This window comes from Elgaria multicarinata, chromosome 11, assembly GCF_023053635.1.
Source record: "Elgaria multicarinata webbii isolate HBS135686 ecotype San Diego chromosome 11, rElgMul1.1.pri, whole genome shotgun sequence".
Lineage (NCBI taxonomy): Eukaryota > Metazoa > Chordata > Lepidosauria > Squamata > Anguidae > Elgaria > Elgaria multicarinata.
Genome location: NC_086181.1, coordinates 17563594 through 17585868, shown reverse-complemented (window position 1 = coordinate 17585868; position 22275 = coordinate 17563594). Strand labels below are relative to the sequence as shown.

Here is a 22275-nt window from a genome sequence, read left to right as displayed (position 1 = left end):
TGCCCTGTTAATCAGACACACTGCTTTAGTTGTTCATAAGGCTTTTAACCAATTAATTTTACTGACAAGTTAACTTAAAAGTTGCAACCTGAATAATTTGTTTTTACTGGTATGGCAGGATGCTATTCATGTTTATGGGAGAACGTTTGCTCTTGGTGATGTTGGGTTTTTTTCACAGTGTGTTACAGGAAAGCAGTGCTGGAGCACTTTTCAAACTAATGGGAGCAATTCATTTTAATTAAGTGGCCATTTCCTTCAGCTGCCTGGGGCTTCTTGAAAAACACCACCCTTCTCTTGAGAAGGAGACTCATAGTGCAATCCAGTACATATGTACTGAGAAATAAGTCTTGTTAAACTCAGTAGGACTTAGAACTTTTCTACATAAGGCATTTTGTGCGCTCATTATTCCCTGCTCATAGCTGTTGTTTACAGGTTCTTTAGACAATGTTTTGACCCTCCAGTTTTGCTTCTGCATCTAAAGAGTGAGGGGTTTTTTTTAGAGCAGGAGAAATGCAGCATTATTTGTGAAAGGGAAAGAAAACACTTTTTCACTTGGGTATTTGCGCTATTCCTCTATACCACACTGCCACCTAGAGGTTATGGACTGAAAAGCAGGAAAGGAAACACTTTTTGTGTAGTGCTCGGATTTGAATTCCACGACGAAACCTCTAAAGTATAGACAGAGCATTAACAGCTTTGTGTAGATAAGCCCTTACTCTGAACTAAGTGTGGATAGGATTGCTGCCTCAGCCTTCAGGCCTGGCTTATGCTTACTGTTTCACTTAATTTCTCAACATATGCAGTTCATTAATGCTTTTGTGACTTCCAGCTAAACATATGAAGGGATTTTAATGGAAATCATGTGCTTTTTTGAGTTGATGTGGAGACAATATGATAAAAAGTTGTCTCTATAGTATTTGATCTAGTCATATGTAGTCTAGCTACGCACATTTGGCGCCATATGCAAAAGCTTCTTCTTAAAAATATTCTCATTTTGCACAGGTATATTTTGTATCTGTGTGTGTATGACAGAAGCACCATATCCAGCACACACACAGAGACATGGTAAAAAAAAATCAGGGGATGGGTGCTCCATAAAACCATCTATTAATTCCGCCCTCTCAATTCTGAGAAGGCCACTGCTGTCCCTTCAGCTCTGGCTCAGTTCAGATGTAGAGCTTATATAAGTGCTGGAGTCTCTGGGCTGAACTGGGCAGGTGCTATCAAGAGCTTCCCCTTCCTCCCAAGTAGACCTGCAGTTTGTCAGAGGCCCTGAAGCACATGCCATCGCCTTAGTTCCTGTGGGCCCAGCACTAATGAGCAGGAGGGATCCAGGGAACCAGTGTGGAGTGGCTGGGACATAGCAATCCTCAAGGCCTCTGGCAGTGCAGTGACCTGTCTGTTCTTCCTCCACAGAGACCCAAGATTCCTGTTCTGGACGGGGCTGAACCCTGACACCATTGGCTGCTCATTGGCTAGGCCTAGCCTTGGCCCCTGAGGAATAAAATCCTCCTATTCCTAGCAAAATAGCCCCTTCTGCCAGTTAAGAGAGGGTGGGCATCTGTGAGGAAGAGGAAGCCACGGAAAGCCACTTTCTGGAGCCACGAATGTTACTTCTCTGAAATGTACATGTGCTAATCTATATTTCTGCATGCAAATTTTGAAATAATTACTCTAAAAAGAAACACAGTATATCTTACCAAAGTAATGTAGGCTGGCCAGGGGACCTTCTGTCGATTCTTGATTTTTAAACTAGACTTAAACTGGGCTGCCCTTCAAATAGAGGACTGTTCTCTGTAAAGTCGGCCACCCGGCCACCCTACCTCTTCGGCCCAGTAGCAGCATCAGCAGCCTCTCCAAACGTGTTCCTGGTGTGAGGAGAAAGAGGAGGAGGGTGTTTGACAGGAGCCAAGCCAGGCTGCCCCCTCAGCTCCTCAAAATGCCCTTCCCTACTGCTTCCGTGTGAGGTGTTCATGTTCTGGCGTTGGACAGTAGCATCCACACCTGGGCCGTTTCCTCCCGCCCCTATCCCTGTGGCAGGCGTGGTTGTAGGTGCCTTCTAGAGGCCAGTGGGGTTCAGCCCGATTGGCTGGATTGTGGCCTATGTCACAAGCAGTTCCTGCACTGTCATCCAGAGAACAGGACACCGCCAGGAATCCTTTGGGCCGCTGCAGGGCTGCTGCACAGGTATTTATAGATCTCAGCCAGCTCTGTGGGTTTGGTTTCAGTTGCTGGGTCCCATCAGCACATTCCAGAGGCTGCTGGGAATGTGTGTCCCCTACAGCTCTCTCCGCCCCCCCCCCTTTTTAAAAAAATACTGGGGAGTATCACCTTGGCTCCTGACCCTTTCAGTTCCCTCCCAGACTCCTGAAACCTTTCTTGCCTCTCTTCAACAACCCTCCACCCCACCCCACCGCCCTGCAAATATACCCCTCTTTATCCCAAACTTTTCCTTATTCATCCGTTTGGCTGCTCTGATACTGTTCAGAAATCCCGGAGGTTGCATTTTTCGGTTACCTCCACCCACCCCTTCACCCAATTCCACTTCAACTAGCAGTGCTACTGTTTCTCAGGGAGGGGAAAAGAAAAATAGATATTGATAATGTACGTCTGTTAATTTATTTCTGTGCATGTATAGCTAACATTGCTTCCTTCCTAGCATTTAGGAATTACAACCAGCAAATTGTCAATCTGTTTTTTAACAGCTAATTTCTGTCCTCTTTTTCCCTTTCTCCCACCAAACCTCTGGTCTGCCTGATTTAATAATTTCCATATATCGACCCTAAAACCACTAGGCCTTCCCTTCATTCCAGGGCACACAGGGCTCTTGTTCTAACCCAACCTTCCCCAACTTGGTGCCCTTTGGCTGCATTGGACTTTGACTCCCATCATCCCTCAGCCAGTATGACCAATGGCCATGCTAGCTGAGGAATGCTGGGAGTTGTAGTCCAATACAACCAGAACTTTGAGTTTCCCTAATGCACTAGAACATGCACACCCCTCTCTCAGAGAACCCAGGAGTCCTGGTTCATATTTCTCCCTGCTCTGAAAGCTTGCTGGCTTCTCTGTCACTTGGAGTGAGTGAGGTACAGTTGCTCCTAACAACTAATAATAGCCTGGCACTAGGGCAAACAGCTTAGTTCCCTCTCCTTGGCTCCCCACCCCCTCCAGCCCAGCTACCTCATATAAGGGCATGGCGGGGCCCTTGGCTTGGCTTTCTGAGCTATCTTGGAGGCAGGGTCAGACTGCTATTGGTTGGGGGCTGGAAGCTAATCTAGGCCAGCTGTAGACGTCGCTCACACCAACCGTAGGTTGGAAACGGTGTATTTCTATCCCTTCAGTTCTCCTTGCGTGCTGCCTGCCTTTTCTAGTTGCCTGTCTCTGGGACCTCTACAAAGACATCAGGGTGCAAGCTGTATAGCTCCCACACTTTTCCCACTGCCATGGCTTCCTGGAAGGCCTGGACAATGGGCCTCCTTCTGGTCCTGCTCTGCTCATTCCAGCTCCCCAGGGCACAGGGACAGGAGCAGCAACACCATCATGACCACCAACATCACCATGGTGATGTAGAACACCATGGCCACAAGGATGAACATCATCATAAGGAACACCACCATGATGGGCATCATGTTCAGCACGATGATGATGATGACGACGACGATGACCATTACCACCATGCCCCTCACCTTCATGAAGCAGGACATCACCAAGGTGGCCACCATCCTCACAATGATGATGATGATGATGATGAAGAGGAACACCATCATCACCACAATGAACTACACCATGGTGACCATCATCATCATCACCACAGTGGACACCATGACGATGATGATGACGACAATGATGATGATGACGCTGACCTTGGCAAGCACCATCATCATGGTGAACATCATGGCAGCCATCACCACCACAATGATGATGATGATGATGATGACGACGACGACGATGATGATGAACATCACCACCACCATCATGGACATCATGGTGACCACCACCATCACCATGATGATGATGATGATGATGATGATGATGACGACGATCACCACCATCATCATGAACATCATGGTGACCACCATCATCACCACCACCATGATGATGATGATGATGATGATGACGACGATGACGATCACCACCATCATCATGAACATCATGGTGACCACCATCATCACCATCACCACAATGATGATGATGATGACGATGATGATGACAAACACCACCATCATCATGAGCATCATGGTGATCACCACCACGATGATGACGATGAAGATGATGATGATGATGACAGTGCTGAAGATAAACACCGCCATCATGAACACCACAGTCACCACCATCACCAAAAGGACGATGACGATGATGATGATGATGATGACGACAGTGCTGAAGATAAACACCACCATCATGAACACCACAGTCACCACCATCACCAAAAGGATGATGATGATGACGACGACAATGACAGTGATGAAGAAGAGCACATCAGTCATCACCATCATCACCATGATGAAGATAATGATGACGATGAGGAGGACAAGGAAAAGACCCATAGGCACCATCATCATGGCAGCCATCGTCATCATGAAGAAGATGAGGAGGAGGATAAGGATCACCATCATCATCACCATCATCATGGTGATGAAGAAGAAGAGTCTGATGAAATTGCTTCTAAGGAAGAAGATGAACATGAACATGAAAGACACAAACAAAAGCACCACAAGCACGAAGGCCATAAAAAAGTCAAGAAACATCATGAAGGAGAAGAAGGTGAGAGAAACTCAGTGGTTGGTGGTGGTGGTGGTGGTGGTGGATGGGATGGGACCATGTTTCTTTTTGTTAGAGGAAACTGATATGCCAGGAAAAGCCAGCAATCCTGTCTTCCCACCCTCTCCCTGTGTTCTGCCCCACTGACTTTCATTAATGTCCTAAGTGGCCAACAAATGGTGGCTCCCACTGGCTTCTCTTTGACCCTGTTCAGACGACACGCTAAGCCATGGTGGTTAAGCATTTTGAGCTAAACATTATGGCTTAGTGTGTCATGTGAACCATGACTTAATGTGTCGTGGGAACCATTCCTAACCATGGTGGCTACATAACCAGGGTTTAAACACGCTCAATAACCGTAGCTTAGCGTGTTGTCTGAACAGGCCCTTTCCTTCTTAAATAATCCTGGGTCTTACTTTTCCCCAATGAGGCTACATATAGAAACCCTTGGCTCCCTTCAAATCCAGTGCACTTATTCCACTCTTTGGTAAACTCAGAAGCTCAACTCCATCCTTTCCAGCACCACCAACCCACTAGGCCCCAGTACACACCTTAGCTGCTAGCTGCCCTCTAGACCTCTTCCCTCCCCCACCAAGAGAACCCAGGAGGAACTGGACAGCTGTATCTGTTTCTCTCTTTTCCATTGAAGAGGATGACGATGAGGATGAAGACGATGAGGACGAAGACGAGGAGTATGAGACAGGCTCTCTTTGCCACTACTGTGCCTTCTGCAAGGTAATGAAGGGAGACCTTTGCATGCGTACTTGTTCAGCTCCATGCTCTGGGTTTTGATCGGCAATACATTATTGTGAAAAGTGAGGTTCTCTCCCTGTGGCAGATGCATGCTTCACATCTTTGTTCCTTCATGTCCGATTCCAGTTGTAGATTAAACAGCATGATGACTTTTCTGCCCTCTCTGTGACTGGCAGAGATTCCTCCTCCTCACTGTTTGATGAGACATACTGCTAGCTGATCTGAGAATGTTGCATAGTACATCTTTCACATGCTTCCTTTTAGTTAGATCCCAAGAGCAGAAAGGGGAGCTGTCCTTTGCGTCTTGGTCTCTCTGATCGAGCCATTTGGGCTTAGCCATGCCATGGTTCCTCCCTCTTCATTTGTGGTCATGTCTTTGGTGAGAGTCTGCTGTCTTTTGCACATTTTCTTACTGCAACAGAAGCACTTTTGACTCAGAGCTAGATTTCCCCTGTGTTCTTCCTTCCTTCACCCCATGTTGCATGCTCTTCCTTGCTGGCTTATGTGTACTCTACGGCCCAAACTACACATGGGAGAGATCTATGATTTTGATTTTTAATTAAAAGCAGCCTGGGCGGAAATTATTTGGATCAATTCAGTGATGCTGGGGGAGGGTACTTTTGAACCTCTCCTGCCCTTTGTATGTTTCCTCCCATCTACATTTCCCCCTCCTGAAGCTGCTATTTTCCTCACTGGAGAAAACACACAGACACCTCTCCAATTAAGGGCCCCTAAAATTGCTGTTATGTCAAAATGGAAATGTTGGCAGGTCAGAACACGGGTAACGTGTCACATGTAATTTGGCATTCATGCCTTTGACTTGCTATAACCCCACTTCTGCTCACACAGTGTACAGAGGCGAAACAGACAAGCTGCGAGTCCTCGTTGAAAAATAATATTAATATTCTTTAACATTTTAAATGCCTTTGTTGTACGGGTGTTATATTATTGTAGTTTTGGGCTTTTATTATTGTAAACACTCCGAGGGCATTTGTTAGCTAGGTATAATATGACTGTAAATCTCAGGTTTTAAGCCACTGAGGTCCAGCAGACCTCTGTGAACTGTGCAGCAGTACAAGCGCTACTAGAGTCCTCAATTAATTTTGCCCCTGAGTAGACACAGCTAATACACAACATCTTCCCTGCCATGCCACATTCTCTCTCATCTCCCAGAGCCTATAGCTATGCTTCAGACTGGTTTAACAGCAATTTCCTTTTATGAGGGAGCCATAGGCTTCATTGTTCTTTTAAGGGTAGAGTGAAGAGGCTAGCAGTGAAGGCTGGTGGCTCTGGCGACAGTGGGGCAATGACTCCACTCCAGGTTTCACAGTCAGAACGCTAAAGGAGCTATCCTTGGTCATGCTGGCTCGAAGTAATGGGAGTTGTAGTCCAACAAAATCTGGAGACCTGTTTAGAAACCGCTCCTAACACAACCACGTCCAGTGCTACCAAAAGCTCCATCACACCTACACATTTTCCCTCGAATTATCCCACTTCGTTTCCATAGCGTATGAAAGCTTGCAAACTTACACCTGTGCGCTTGTATGTCCAAATGTCTTTACACCTCTCCTGTAGCACTTGCTGTTATCCTGCTGAGGTTCACTCTCATACCTTGTTGTTTTCGCCATCGTCTCCGCCCATTGATCTCCTTTGTACCTCCCCCTACAGTTTATTGGTTGTTGGAAGTTGGACAACTTCCCCTCCATTCATCCTGTCAGACAACCAGGTGTTGCACTGGGAGTAGCTTCTCTTGTTACTGAACACTTTTGGAAACGAAATCATTCTCCCTTAAATGCTGTCATGGTTATTTGCATGGCTTGTGGAAATGGGAACAGGCTAACAGTGTTTCCACCTGGAGGCTTAGGCACATTGCATACATAGCTTTTAATACTCTCCCTCCCTATGTTGTTATTCCCTGTTGCCTAGGCTACGACCGTTCCCCTCACCCTTCCTGGAGGCTTTGGAGCATGAACATACTAAAATCAGATTAAGGCTTCTTACCTTTGAGTAAACCCTATGGAACAGAGAGACTTACTTCTGAGTAAACAGAAATAAGACCACAGAAGTAAGCATGGGGTTGCACAGCACTTCTTTCCTGTTTGCTGTTTTAAGACTTTAAAAAGAAAGCTTCTGAGTGACCCCACTATTAAAAGTCAGTTCTATATGTGTTTACTCAGAAGTAAGACTTTCTCTGTTTAATGGGGTTTTCTCAAAGGTAAGCCAGCATGTGATGTCAATGCAATTTACTTTTGAGTAAGGGAACAGCAGATCTGTAGTTCATGAACTTGAAGATGCACAGTTTTGCATGATCAAAGGAATGGAACAGCACTCCTACAATCCTACCTTTCTTTCGCACTGATGGACTTTAAGCTCCAAAGGGTTTGAGGGAGGAATTTTTAAAAAAAACATTTAAAAAAATCAACGGATAACCCAATCAGATTCAAATTTGGTATGCTGAAAGCCCCCCTTAAGACCTATCACTGTGATGATTTTGATCTCTTTATCTTTAAAACTTACACAGATGTAAGCATTTGTTTAATTTCCATTTAAAATCCCCTAAAATTGAGTGATGATCCAATCAGATTCAAATTGGGCATTCTGAAAGCCCTCCTTAAGACATATCACTGTGCAAATTTTGATCTATTTATCTTTAAAAATGAGGGTGCTGCTGGCAAGGAGGGTGCATTTTCCACATTTCTTTTAAGGTGAAAATGCCTACTCAGGAGTAAGAACATAGAGTTCAATGGGACCTCTTCTTGCTCCAGACGGCTATTGGTTGGGAGCTGGAGGCTAATCTAGGTCAGCTGTAGACGTTGCTCATATCAACCACAATCACAGCAGGACATGGCCAGTGTCATCTGAGTTCTTTGCATGCAATTCACCTAGACAGCAGACTATAACACTGGTGTGATAGAGCTTCAAGTGACTAAATGATATAACAACACTATCCAGATGGGAGGAGCCACAGCTCTGCCTTTAGTAGTGAATTTAAAGGTGCAAGAAGAATCTGCTGGTTTCAATTTGGCAGCAGGAGAAGCAGCTGCTGCTATGATTCCCTCATCACTCCTCCAGCAGTCTCACTTACCTTTCTCTGCTATCCAGAGAGTAGGAGAGGGGGACAAATGGGCCTTTTCGGTGGTGGCCCCCAGACTATGGAATGATCTCCCTGACGAGGCTTGCCTGGCACTAACGCTGCTATCTTTCCGGCGCCAGGTTAAGACTTTCCTCTTTGCCCAGGCATATGGCGGCACATCTTAATCACCCACATGTTTAGTTTTTTAACGGTTTTTAATGCTTTATGTGTGTATGTTCTGTGTTTTAGAATTTTAAATTTTGTATACTTGTTTTTATCTCAATTTTAGAATTTCTGTAAATCGCCCAGAGAGCCCTGGCTATGGGAGCGGTATATAGGTGTAATAAATAAATAAATAAATGGGCAAAGGGACTGGGGAGGGATAGAGGCTTCTCCCCTGCTACTTTGCAGGGACAACACATTTGAGGGGACCCTGGGCAAAGTGCCTTCTGGTGGGCCAGCTCCTATGATGGCGAACTTGCCTGGCAGCAACGGCAGGCGGCAGCAGCACTGGGAAGCCATTGTAACTTCCCACAGTGCCTCAGAATGATGCTGTGGTGGTGGTGGGTTTGTCAGAAATTAAAATGGCAGAGAGCGCTTGGTGCTTGGAGCACTGGGCCAGAATATTTTTTTTAAGAGGCTTCCAGGGCAGGTGACACCAGTGGGCTCTGCCAGGGCATTGCCCAATGTTGACAGGTGCTAAAACCAGCCTTGCTACTTCTGAAGTAGGGATGGGGAACGTAAGTCCCCTCTAGACATTGTTGGACTGCAACGCCCATCACCCTTGACTATGGCACAAGTTCCCCGCCCCTGTTTTTAAAGGACAGGCACTATCTTCAGGCTCTGATCTGCCAAACCTACAGTACATGAACATCCTTTCTCAACTCCTACTCCTCCTTCCTGCTGCTGAACTGTCTAGTCTTCCAGGTAGGACAACTGCCCCCCCCCCCAAACAGGGCTCCTGTGGTTTTAGTAGGCACAGCAAGGCAGAAATCCAGTAGATAAAGTTTTTTCCCCATCACTGCATCACAAGGCTGAGAAAGTATACATAGCCATATACAGATGGAGCTGCCTTGTGTTGAGTCAGACTATCAGTCCATTGAGTCCAGTATTGCCTGCTCTGACTGGCAGGGTCTTGCCAGGGTCTCAGGTATGGAGCCTTTTCCTATCACCCGCCACTTCATCCTTTTTAACTGAAGTTACTGTGCACAGAACTGAATGCAAAGCCATTGAAATAGGGGCTTCCTTCAGTATAGTTCTTCTCTTTCCAACGTGAAAGGAGTAGAAGAGACCCTGGGGGAAGAGATGTATATTCGTTCCTCTCCCTAAAGACAGGGCAAGGAAGCAGGTTCTATGGAGTTCACAACTTTGGGAATACTACACTTCCAATGTATATTGATTTGATACTGCCGTAAAGGTTGCAGCTTCTCCCAAAGGATTGTAGATTGGTGAGGGTGCCGACAATTCTCTAGCCCAGAGGTGGGGCACATGTGGTCCTCCAGATGTTGTTGGAATACAGCTTCCCTCGGCCCCAGCCAGCATGGCCAATAGGCTGGGGCGATGGGAATTGTAGTTCAGCAACATCTGGAGGACCACCACTAGTCTAACAAGTGCTTTAGGGTGGATTCCTGCATTGAGCAGGGGGTTGGACTCAATGGCCTTATAGGCCCCTTCCAGCTCTACTATTCTAGGATTCTATGAAGTTCCTAGCCACCAGTGTGGGCTGGTAGCGTTGATGTCAGTGGGGTGGTGAATCCACTCCAGGTGGATGATGGAAGCTGTAGTCCAACCACATGCTGGGACCCAAGTTTGGAACCAGTGCTAGCTGTTCTGTTCTTCTTGGAGAGAGGCAATAAAGTGCTTGTCTCGCTTCCTGGCTGACATGTCCTGTGACATTCCTCACTCCCACCTAGAATGAACTTTTAATCCCTCTCCTCCCTGCCTCAGCAAGTACAGAAAGGGAGAGGACAACAGGATGCCTTTTGCCTTTTGATTCAGTGGAATTTTTAAAGGGGCAAGGGAGGCTTTCTGGGTTACCGTCTGCCAACTGTATAACTAGAAGTTACACTGAAATTCTCAGGGGGATCCTGGTGGGGGTATTTCTCTAGTGGTAGTGGTGGTGGTGGTGGTGAGAAGAATGACTATGTAGTGCCAAGAGACGAGACTATTTCTGGGAAGGGCCATAGCTCAGCAATAGGGCATTTGGTTGGCATGCAAAAGATCCCAGGTTCAATCCTACACATCTCCAGACAGAGCTAGGAAACACCCCTGCTTCCAGAAACCTTGGAGTGTCTGTGTAGCTGTAGACCAGGGCTTTTGAAACTCTTTCAGCCTGAGGGCCAAATTCCGTTTCTCAGGGGGCCACATTCCAGTGGTGGGCAGAGAAGAAGGCAAAAGTGTTAGCTCCAAAATACCAACTTGTTTTAGCTGAAAGCTCTTGCTGCCAATCACTAAGCCTTAGGAGAGGCATTTCAACCTTTTAGAATGGGGTGGGTGGGAGGCACAAAAAGCCAGGAAACCACCCAATGAAACCACCCGACAGAAAGCTCTGGCGTGGGCTGGTCCATGAAGTCACGAAGAGTCGGAAGCGACTGAACGAATAAACAACAACAACCCAATGATTGGCAGTCAGGAGGAAAGGGGTGGGCCCGTGGAAGGGAACGTAGCATTCTGGGGAAGCCTAGAGGGGCAGATTTGGCCCGTGAGCTGTAGGTTCTGCACCTCTGGCATAGACAATACTGAACTAGATGACTTAGTGTTCTTTTTGTGCAGTGTGGTTTAGTTGTAGCATGCAGACCAGAAGAGCTCTGACGATTTCTCTGTTCTCCACCCCTAGCTAATCTGTCCTGTCATTCATTCTCTCTCTCCAGCATTGTGATGAGTGTGACAAGTGCCCCTGTAAAGAAGGAGACAGCAGCGATTACTGCACAAGCTGTCAGGTTGGTGTGGCAAGTTTCCCATCACATTTGTCCCTGATCCAACCCTTCCTCTTTCCCCTACAATAACTTGACCATCTGGTTTTGTGAACTTCACCACAGCAGTAACTTCTGTTAAACCCCACTCCTGTATTTCTCTTCTTGCAGTACTGCCATTTCTGTTACATGTGTCCTGTTTGTGAGACAGCCTGTACACCAGGTGAGTTGGTTTTCCTTTGTGGTTTAGTGGACAGACTTAGGACAGGGTGGTGGAGGACCTGGGTTCCAGCCCCTGCTGAGCCATATAGTTAAGTGCATGGACTTGGCTGAATCATCACCTCTCCCCCACAGGGTTGATGTGAAAAAAATGGAGAAACCCCCATATTTATGGCATCTTGCGCTCCTTGAAAGAGGAGCGTGTCCAAATTAGTAATAAATCAAGCATGGTGCTTTCATAAATCTTGTTTTAATGGGAAGATGTCAGCTCAGAGTGAGCAGAGGGGAAATGCCTTAGAAACTGCAAAGATCTGTTCTTTTCTCATTTATGTTCTGCAGGAAGCATCGTAGATGAATTATCAGGAGCATTATTTCAGTAAGTGGCAGCTCCCACCTCTCACTCAGTATCTAATCCTAGAAAGAGGCAGAGCCTGGACTCCAAATCCTAGAAAGAGGCAGAGCCTGGACTCCAAATCCCACTCCTACTCCCAGTCCTAGTGTTGCAGGCTCTTCATCTGGAGGGAGAATAGTCAACAACTAACTGGGATCTGAAATGTAAATGTTGGACTTAAGCCTTCAGTCCAAATGTTGCTTCAGCCATGAGCTCACTAGGGCACTGTCTTCACGGCACTAAGTTCTATCGCCAAGCTCTGCTGCATCACTGTGGTGAGCTGGCAGCAAGTTATTTACAAGACAGCCTGACGAAGAGAAGATTGAGGGGAGACAGGATAGCACTCTTCAAATACTTAAAAGGTTGTCACACAGAGGAGGGCCAAGATCTCTTCTCGATCTTCCCAGAGTGCAGGACACGGAATAAAGGGCTCAAGTTACAGGAAGCCAGATTCCAGCTGGACATCAGGAAAAACTTCCTGTTAGAGCAGTACGACAATGGAACCAGTGACCTAGGGAGGTGGTGGGCTCTCCCACACTAGAGGCATTCAAGAGGCAGCTGGGCAGCCATCTGTCAGGGATGCTTTAAGGTGGATTCCTGCATTGAGCAGGGAGTTGGACTCAATGGCCTTATAGGCCCCTTCCAACTCTACTATTCTATCATTCTATGAAGGGAGGCAGTGTGGGCTTTCTGGTAGCCATTAGGCTTTCTGGGCCCTCCTTCCCATGGCTTCTGGCGACCAATGAGAGGTCACCTTCCGCCCAGGAATGCCCCCTCCCCAGCACAGCGCCCAAACAAGGACATTTGTGGAAGAACTGCGCTGACTTTGCTCGGCCAGGAAAAGTTGGAGTAAATCTGCTGCGGGACTTTGGCTCTTTGCCCTAGGGTGGCTCTGAATCAGTTATACGATGCAGTGCAGATTCAGAGCCATCCCGGGGCAAAGATGACGTTAAGACAGATCCTAGATCATGTTGGAGAAACTCTTATCTCCAAGCCCTGAGGTTTCCTACTCTGTGAAATGGAAACATTTACTTAATAGATATATATATATATACCGCTGGCCATATTTTAAAAGTATCTCTATGAGATCTCTCAGGACGTTCAGATCAAAGATGGATATATGTTTGGAAGACTGCCTGGGAATTTCATGTGCGTCACTTTGACCTCCTAGGACAGCCTTTCTCAACCTGGGGCACTCCAGATGTGTTGGATTGCATCTCCCAGAATGCCCCAGGAGCTGGCTGGGGCATTCTGGGAGTTGTAGTCCAACACATCTGGAGCGCCCCAGGTTGAGGAAGGCTGTCCTAGGAAAAAGGGCAGGATGCAAATGTAAAAAGAAATTAACAAAAGATTGTACTAAAGCTGGTATAAAGTCACAGGAATAATAATGAAGTGGGGGAAATATGAACCTCAGGTGCTTAACCCTTTCTTCGCTCTCATTTTCAGGACATTTGCAACCATCTTTGAGCAGCAGGAGCATTGAAGCACTCCCAGGGGGAGAGGCCAAAACTAGGAGGGGGGGAGCAGGTGACAACGTTTAGGGCCTAATTATGTGTGATGGGTAATTTGATGGTTCTTCCTCCCAACATTTCCCCCCCTTTCCTTCTCCTCTTACAAATTCTTCACCCACCCACCCAATTTGTTTTTCTCCCCTTGCAGTGGTGTTGGTAGAGATCCAGCGCTCCCATCTCTTTCCCCAAAATGGGTGGGGCAAGGGGAAGTTGATTTTGATTGGACAAATGGCAAGAAGGGAAAGGATTAAATTAGCCCATATTTCCTCCCTTACCTTAGCACCCAGTTGCAGACTCACGCAATTGTTTTTCACTTTTAAAAAATCCATTCAGAGGAAAAATCACATATCTGTCAGTCTTCTATAGTTCAGCCCTTGTAGTTAGCAGGGAGGCCATGCTACACAAGCCAGGGCCTGTTGGATGAGGAAGGAGATCAGCATTTTCCTGAGCTAATACACCTTGGGGCAAAGGATACCTCATGCCGCTTCATTCCAGGTTTCCCCAGCTTTTGAATCATTGAGAACTTAGATCACATTTCCGCCTCATAGTAATAGTTTTCCCACACCTTAGGTCAGACTTTCCTAACTTCGGGTCTCTGGATATCGTTAGCCTATAGCTCCCATCATCCCTGATCATGGACCATGCTGGCTAGGGATGATGGGAGCTGTAGTGCAATAACATCTGGGGATCAAGGTTGGGAAAGTCTAAGGGCCAATCCTATAATTGATTTTGCATCTCTTGATGAATTGCAGAACTGACTTTTATTGAAAAAAATGTTGTGTTTGACCCTATGAAAGCTTGAGCCATAGCGTTCGATCTGTGATGACTCATTCATACATGGGAGTTGTTGCTTGATAACCACTGTCATCAAGAGATGGGCATCCCTGTGTGAATAAGCTGGTAAAATGCACTACAAATGTAAAACTGTTTCAACACCAGCCTGACTGCTGTCATTTCCCCCAAGGAATTCTGGGCATTGTGGTTTTTCTGAAGATGTCAAAAATTGCTGTGCCCTCATAGAACAATTACCACCACAATCCCTTTCTGATAAGCCACCCCAGCAAAATTGGCAACGGTGTTTCCAGATGGAGAGCTCCTAGCTCTACAAATCAAAAGACATTGCTATTCCATTTCCCCCTCCTTAACTGGTTTTTTTGGGGGGTGGGTGGGGGCTGTGATAAGAAAAGAGAGAGAGAAGCAGCAGTGAGAAAACACAGTGGAAGACAAAGTCATCTGGACCCATTCACTCTAACACACCTCAATAAAATTATGTGCTAGAAGCAGAACGATTGCACAATAAAAGCTTTGTCTGGAAGCACCCTGACTGTAGCCATAACTTCAGTGCTACAAACCAATGACATTTTTATAATAGCATAGCCAGTGTGTTAGGTAGGCGCCTGTATCTTTAATGGTGATCTAAAACAGAGAATTTTAACAGGGGTATGAATGACCCTTTCCTGGATGGTGAACACGTGGCCTTCTAGATGTTGGGACTGCAACTCTGATTGCCCCTCACCATTGGCTGTGCTGCCTAGGGCTGATGGGAGTTGCAGTCCAATAACATCTAGAAGGCCCCATCCTTGATCAACTGGCACCATGCTGCACCCTGGTGAAATCCCTTCCTCTGGATAACTATTAAAGATACAAAAAACCCTTTCCTCCTTCACATCTGGCCACCCCAATGGACCCTAGGAACCAAGGTCAGAGTCAAAGGTTGGGATAACTGGACACATGCTGAGGGCCTACACAACAGCAGAGACCCACTGACAGGAGCCACCTGGAGCGTCCTCTTTTCCACTGCCACCTGCTTATTCACCTGCCTCTCACTCTGGCTGATGCATTAGTGATGGTGAGGAGGAGCAGCAGATGCCACGGTCTCCTTGCTCGCTGGCTGCCTGCCTGCCAAGCAAGCGGTAGAAATGATAAGCGTAGGAGCAGCTGGTGACAATGGCAGTGAGAAGGTAGACTCACTGACTTGCCCAAGGGCCCTCCTTAACCTGGAAATGGCACTGCTAGGAACTGTAGTTTTGGAAGGAGGCAGACCTTTCTGATGGTTTCCTCCTAGAACTACAATTTGTGCATTAAATTGTATGGGGGAACCCTCACTGAAAACTGGATTATAGTTGCTTAGTTATGCAGAGGAGGAAAAATGTAAGCAGAAACACAGCTATGACAGTTCCTCTAACTTCAGGCGTGGATATGCTTTTGACAAGATCAAAAAGCATGAATAGGACAGAACTTGGCCTGAGGCTGGCTTTAAGGAGCAAACCCCACGTGAACAAAGTCTCAAGACAGAACCATGTAGGAAAGCCAAAACAGCTCCACCCCGTGGCTTGTTTCTTATGATGTCCTGTTTTGGGACCCTCCTGTTTTGGCTCAACTGAAAATAATCCCATCTCCCCACTTCTGTGATGGATGTTCTCTCTCCAGCTGCTTTTTTATTTTTTAATTTATAGCCATTGCTTTGACTTGTTTTCATGGAGAATAAAAAAAATACCTTCTTTTGCTTCTGACATGGCTATAGTTTTTTCTAAAAAGCCTTTGCTATGGCAAAATTGCTGGAAATTGAGAAGGCTGGGGGTGTGAGCGGACATTTCCTGAGGCCTTAGAAAGGTTGTGATTAACCCAACTTACCCGCACAAACTTCCTGCAAATATTTTTCTCCTAATTTCCTTTTCCCAGACAAGCCAATGAGCTTAAAGCACACTGCCCCACTGCTACCTAGAGTGGCCACACTTATGTATTGCCAAAAAAAGAGGAAATGCATCACCAAAAAAGGACAGCAATTTGCACGCTTATATATTAAAGTGTGTGTGTGTGTGTGTGTGTGTCTGCTATACCACACACTTAAGAGACTGCTCACTTGAGGGAAAGGTATTAAAGGCAAAACTGAAGTACTTTGGCCACATAATGAGAAGACAGGATACCCTGGAGAAGAGGCTGATGCTAGGGAAAGTGGAAAGCAAAAGGAAGAGGGGCCGACCAAGGGCAAGATGGATGGAGGATATTCTGGAGGTGACAGACTTGACCTTGAGGGAGCTAGGGGTGGCAACGGCCGACAGAAAGCTCTGGCGTGGGCTGGTCTATGAAGTCACGAAGAGTCGGAAACGACTGAACGTATAAACAACAAAAGCAGTTTTTCACAGAGGACAGTCCTCTGTAAAAGAGAGCACATGTTCACCTTACATTATTCTGTCCCTCCTCAATATTCCACCCAGAGATGTTAAAATGGTCACCTTTTATATTGAAGATATACTGAATGTCTCCATACTGGTATTTTCCTGATGAGTTTGTTGCTGGATGTGCTTATCTTGCTATCTTAACTAACTCATAAACAGCAATGGTGTGGCAAAAAATTGCTACTGCAAAATTCAGGAGACAATGCAAACATTTCAGGAGTAGATTTAACACTTACTTCCCTCCCAAACAAAAATAGTAAGACGAATGGGCTTGATCCAGACTTAAGCCATACTTTGAGTAGATCCTTTGAAATCAATGGGGCTTAAGTTGGGCCCAAGGCATTTTGCTGTCTGAGATGGTGCCTGCTGTTCTATGTAGAGAAAGTGACTGGACTGAATTTTACTTCAACACTGGCAATATGACAATATCCTCACTGTAGCTAGTAGGGCTAGCTCTGGTTAGTCATGATTAACTTAAGCCCCATTTCAATGTTTCTGTTGACAGTATGACTAAGTCTGGATCCAACCCAACATGGTTTTTTTCTTTTACTCAATGAATGACCACAACTTTTCTCCCTCATGGGCTGGGGAACAGCAGTAGTTTACCTTCACCCCCCACCCACCCGTGATAGCAGTGCAAACAGTACTGAAGCTACGTGCGTTACCACTGAAGATAAGCCTGGAGTAAACAGCTGTCTGCTTGACAATTTAGCTTAGGCTTCTTTACACAGGAGGTGAACTCATTCTCTTTTGTGGCCCTGTTAGTTCACACGGGTAGGTGTTGGTTCGTGGCCGATGATGTTTGCTCAGAAGAATCAGTTGGAGCAACTCCAGAACAACAGGGATGACTTCATCTACAAGTCATTTTTGTCATCTTTTCAACTCGATCCAGAATGGTGCAATTGCTCGCTCAATTCCTTCCCCGATTTACTTTGCATATATTACTAAATTTGTGCAAGAAAGGGGTGGAGAGAGAAACTCAGAATACACTGTGAAGAGTGGCACTTGTTTCTGGTAGCAACTGGGACTTGGCCAAAAAAGAGCAGGTTAACAGGTTCAAAATGCCTCAAAACAGAGCAAGCGAGATTTGGGCTTCTGCAGCTAGATGCACTGTGTTAACACCTATTCATCTTGCAGATGGTACTGAAGCCAGCAGGCCACTCTTAGAGTGGCCATGAATCCTCTTTTGCAGAGGACAGTCCTCTATTAGAAAGACTGACAGAGAACCATCTCTATATGAAGGAATCTATTTGAAGGGCTGTTTGGTCCAATTCCCATTTAAAGAACCATAAGATTTCTTGCCCATCAAAACATCTAGACAGGCAGACACACAAATCACCTGCTCAAAGTCTTCCACACTGGTGTATTTCCATTTAAATTATATCTAAATTTGCATCTATGCACATAAATGAGCACATGCAAACTTTATATGCAAATCCCTGCTCTCTCATTTGGTGATGCATTTGCTCCTTTGTGGCACTTCATAAGTAGCCTCCCAACTTGATGCTAGTTGGACCCTACAAACTGTGGATTGTGCAGATACAGCCTTCATTAACTATAGCTGACCTAGCAAAATGTTCTTCTTAGGAGGTCCTCTACATTGCCTATTGCATGGGGGGGGGGGGGAATCTTTTATTTTGAAAAGAATATCTATGTAACTTGTCAGTGGAGCCCAGTTCCTGATTCACAAGGGCACGACTTTAAATTTCCCAATAGGAATGACCAGCAGCTATTCATTATAAGAGGATAAAATAAAGGCGTTGAACTCAAGGTTGAGATCCCTCTCTGAAGGCTTAGTTACTGACTGTAAGGGCTTTAAACTACAATATGCTGAGGTGAGGGGGTGGGTGGTGTTTTTGACTCCACCCCCCTTTTCCCTTTGGCCTTGTCCACTGCTGGAATGGAGCCTGACAGGTTCCCTGAAACTGAATCCGGCCTTTGGGGTGAATAAGGTATCCCACTCCTTAGTTTAGTGTCTTGTTGTGAGAGAAATGTTTGCATCCTCAGCTGTCTCCCAGCAAGTGGCCTACAAAATTCAATGGGAGAAGCCACTGAGAACTGAACCAGATGATGCCAGCTATAAAGCCCCACCCGTTTGGTTCTATTTAGCCCCTTTATAGGCCTTCTACATGCGGACAAAACGAACTCGTGAGGAGAGGGTGCACTCCAGCCCTGACCACCTCCATAATTGCATTTGTTGCCCTCTACTCATGGAGGACAACAGTTTGAAGACGTGAGCCTTCTGTATCCGTGGACACTTTCCTCTGCAGACTGCCGCCCTCCAAGGGTAGAGGGCAACAAATGTGACGACAGAGGGGCGCCTGAGCGCCTGGAGCGCACCAACTCCTCACGCATTTCCTTTATGTGGTATAGAATACCTGAACAGGACTTCTATTGTAGTGAAGTCCCATGCGCAGTCATGCGCGCTGAAGAGCCAGTATAACAGTGGTGGTGCGACAGAGGCCAAACGCTCTCTGAGGGAAGGAACTGGCCTATATCTAATCTTTCTCAAGACTTGTAGTTCCACTAGAGTACAGAAGAATTTGAGGCATTTATAGACTGGCAGAAACAGAGAATGTGGGATATTGTCTAATAGAAAGAGAGATCCTTCAGCCAATATTTCATTCCGTTGATAAGAGAATGCTTGCTGTTGAATTAAACAAAAGTCTGCAGATCCTAGAAAATGTTTTCAAACTTTTTTTCTTTTCTTTTTTTCCTTTTTTTAAACTTTTCCTGTCACTTGCTCCACTTCAGCCCCTCCCTCTCCCCTTCACCTTGAGGCACACTGGAGCTGAGGGGACCAGAAGGCCTCTTTTTCTGCGCCTCAGCTTCCTGCTTGCCCCTCACAATCTCCCTGATATATTTTTTTTTGTCAAGATTGTAATTTTTTTTCTTCCCCCCCTCCCCACTTTCATGCAAAACGACCCCCTTTGGTTTGTCCCTCGCCCCCGCACACCCTCCCCAGAAAAAAAAAAAACATTAAAAAAAGGCAGAAAATATAAACATCAAATGAAAATTATGGGCGTGCAGGGGGAGGGGGAGGGGGGGAAACAGGACACATTATTAAATTAACAGAGAACTTGTAACGGCGGTCAAAAAAAAAGAAAAAAAAAGAAATTCAATTTACACGAGATTCCACAGCACAGATATACACAGAAAATACAACTCTTATATTACAGTAGGGTGGGGTCTGTGTGCCATATTGTAAAAGTCCTATTGCCCATCCCAGGTTGAGAGCACCCCATTCCACTTTGAGCATCTCAAACCTGAAGTCCCCACTCCCCTTACAGGAAAAGGAGGGGGGGAAGCTTCCACACTTCACCAGAATACAATTTCATCCCGCCACTGAGACAGACTGATCATGTATTCACCAGCTTCGTGCCAGCACTGAGTGTTTTGGGAACCCTACCTCCATATTCCTCTCCCCCCACAACTTTCTTACGTCATAATCCCAGGCCCTTCTCCTTGGAGGAAAAGGGAGCTGCAACTTGGGGGTAGGTGGGGAGCAAAAGAGGGGGTGTTTTAAAAGGGATCCCCTACTTGTGCCAAAATGCAGCTGCTTCTGGGTAAAGGCAGCTGCTGTGTATACAGGCATCCCCAACTCAGAGCTCTGTGGGGTGAGTTGCTGCTAGAGGTGGATCATGGCTCTTTATTCATAGCTCCTCTACTCATTCCCCATAAGGAGTTGGGAATTCAGAGGGAGGAAAACTGGTCCCGCTCCTATCAGCATCCCCACTACACCTTGTTGAGAAGAGGCAGGGGGAAGGGGCAGAAAGAGAGAGAGAACTGGGCTCTGAGCAGCCGAAGCAGCAGCATCCCCCCCCCTTTTCTGGCATTTATGAGGTGAAACAGGGTACACCTTTGTAGCAGCAATGCAAAAAGAAAAAGAAAAGAAAAAAGTGCCGACGGAACACTCAGGACCCTTGGATGGGCAGGGAAAGGAAACAGGTTGCCAGGGGTGACGGGCGAGTTGGTCCAATCCGTGGCAACAGGAAGGCAAAGTGAGATGCCCATCCCTCACCCACTAGGAACAGAGTAGAGAGAAAGGAAGATCGGGCTTGCAGCCGAGTGGGATACAGTGGGTGGGTGGGCTTATATTATTTTCATTCACATTCTTTTGCCCCTGCCCAGAACAACAACAACAATAAATAGACACCAGAGTTGAAGACCCACTTCCCCTGCACACTGGGGGGGAGGGAGGGCCCCTTCCTCAGCTTTAGTCCCTTGAGTTCACCGGTGACCACAAGCCACTGCTGCTTAGGAGGAGGAGTGGGGAGGAGCTCTCTCTCTCTCTCTCTCTCTCACTCTCTCTCTCTCTCCAGCATCCCCATATGCTCCCGTACTCCTTCTTTACAACAGCAGCAGTGGCAGGAGCAGTGGTGGCGGCAGCAGCGGCAGCTCCTCACAGTCCGGATTGGAGCACATGATGAGGAAGGAGGGGCAGCAGCAGCGAGGAGTCCTCCTGTCCAAGGCAGGGTGGCCAGACACACCCAGGACAGCGTCTGCATAGAAAAAGAGAGAGGGAATTAAGAGGAAAGCACTGTATTCAGTCACGACTAGTGTCTGACACAGTTTGCTCGATCAAAACAAGCCACCATGGCTCAAGTATGGCACGGTGGCTTGTTTTAATTTCCCTAATTACCTGCTCTGGCACGGCTTGTCATCTCATGTTGTCCAAACCCATGGGTGGCATGGCTTGTTTGAGGGGGAAACAATGCTCAAATAACCCATGGGCTGTCGTCACTTATTTGAGGGCTCCTGCTCCTGCCCCAGGTCATGCTGCCCAGGTTTCGACGGAATTGTTGTTGTTGTTTATTCGTTCAGTCGCTTCCGACTCTTCGTGACTTCATGGACCAGCCCACGCCAGAGCTTTCTGTCGGCCGTCGCCACCCCTAGCTCCCCCAAGGTCAAGTCTGTCACCTTCAGAATATCATCCATCCATCTTGCCCTTGGTCGGCCCCTCTTCCTTTTGCCTTCCACTTTCCCTAGCATCATTTATTTATTACATTTTTATACCACCCAATAGCCGAAGCTCTCTGGGCGGTTCACAAAAAAGTATGACAAGCCGTGCCTGAGGGGGGAATTAGGAAAATAGCACCTGGTACTGGTACATGTCAGGGATTAAAGCAAGCCACCATGGCTTGTTTGATGATGCAAACTGGCCCAATGTGTCTGCGTGTGTATAAAAAAGGTGATAAATACTGAAAAGTTCCCCTTTCCTTCTTCAGGTATGGGCACTTATTAGTTTATTTATTATCCCACCCTTCTTCCAAAGAGCTCACAGCCCCATACACAGAAGGTGCCCCATTTTATTCTCACAATAATTGTGTGAGGTGGGTTACGCCAAGAGAGAGAGAGACCTGGAGGACATTGGCCCAAGGTCATCCAGGGAGCTTCGTGACTGAGGGTGGGGGGGGACATGAACCTAGGTTTCCCTACTGTACATGCAACATGTGAATCACTCTATTCTATCAGC

The 22275-nt window shown here is 46.5% G+C and overlaps 2 protein-coding genes across 11 annotated transcripts in view; one reads left to right on the top strand and one right to left on the bottom strand.

The window, feature by feature from the left end:
- PPFIA3 (PTPRF interacting protein alpha 3) overlaps positions 1 to 22275 on the bottom strand; it is a 140274-nt gene that overhangs the window by 48527 nt on the left and 69472 nt on the right. For all 10 annotated transcript variants that reach the window (XM_063137750.1, XM_063137757.1, XM_063137762.1 and 7 more), the window contains one exon: positions 21105 to 21301. The gene's annotated coding sequence lies outside the window, so the exon portion shown is untranslated. The remainder of the gene's footprint in view (positions 1 to 21104; positions 21302 to 22275) is intronic.
- LOC134406340 (uncharacterized) lies at positions 3283 to 14761 on the top strand. The gene is made up of 6 exons (XM_063137708.1): positions 3283 to 4764; positions 5411 to 5496; positions 11458 to 11526; positions 11671 to 11722; positions 12058 to 12094; positions 13556 to 14761. Exons 1-5 carry the CDS (start codon positions 3577 to 3579, stop codon positions 12067 to 12069), a joined length of 1407 nt encoding a protein of 468 aa, XP_062993778.1. The 5' UTR covers positions 3283 to 3576; the 3' UTR covers positions 12070 to 12094; positions 13556 to 14761.

Bases quoted from the DNA above. Each gene is read 5' to 3' on its own strand.
- LOC134406340 (XM_063137708.1), top strand. From the start codon at position 3,577: ATGGCCACAAGGATGAACATCATCATAAGGAACACCACCATGATGGGC. The intron at 4,765-5,410 runs GTGAGAGAAACT...TTTCCATTGAAG, and splicing joins ACATCATGAAGGAGAAGAAG to AGGATGACGATGAGGATGAA. The intron at 5,497-11,457 runs GTAATGAAGGGA...CTCTCTCTCCAG, and splicing joins ACTACTGTGCCTTCTGCAAG to CATTGTGATGAGTGTGACAA.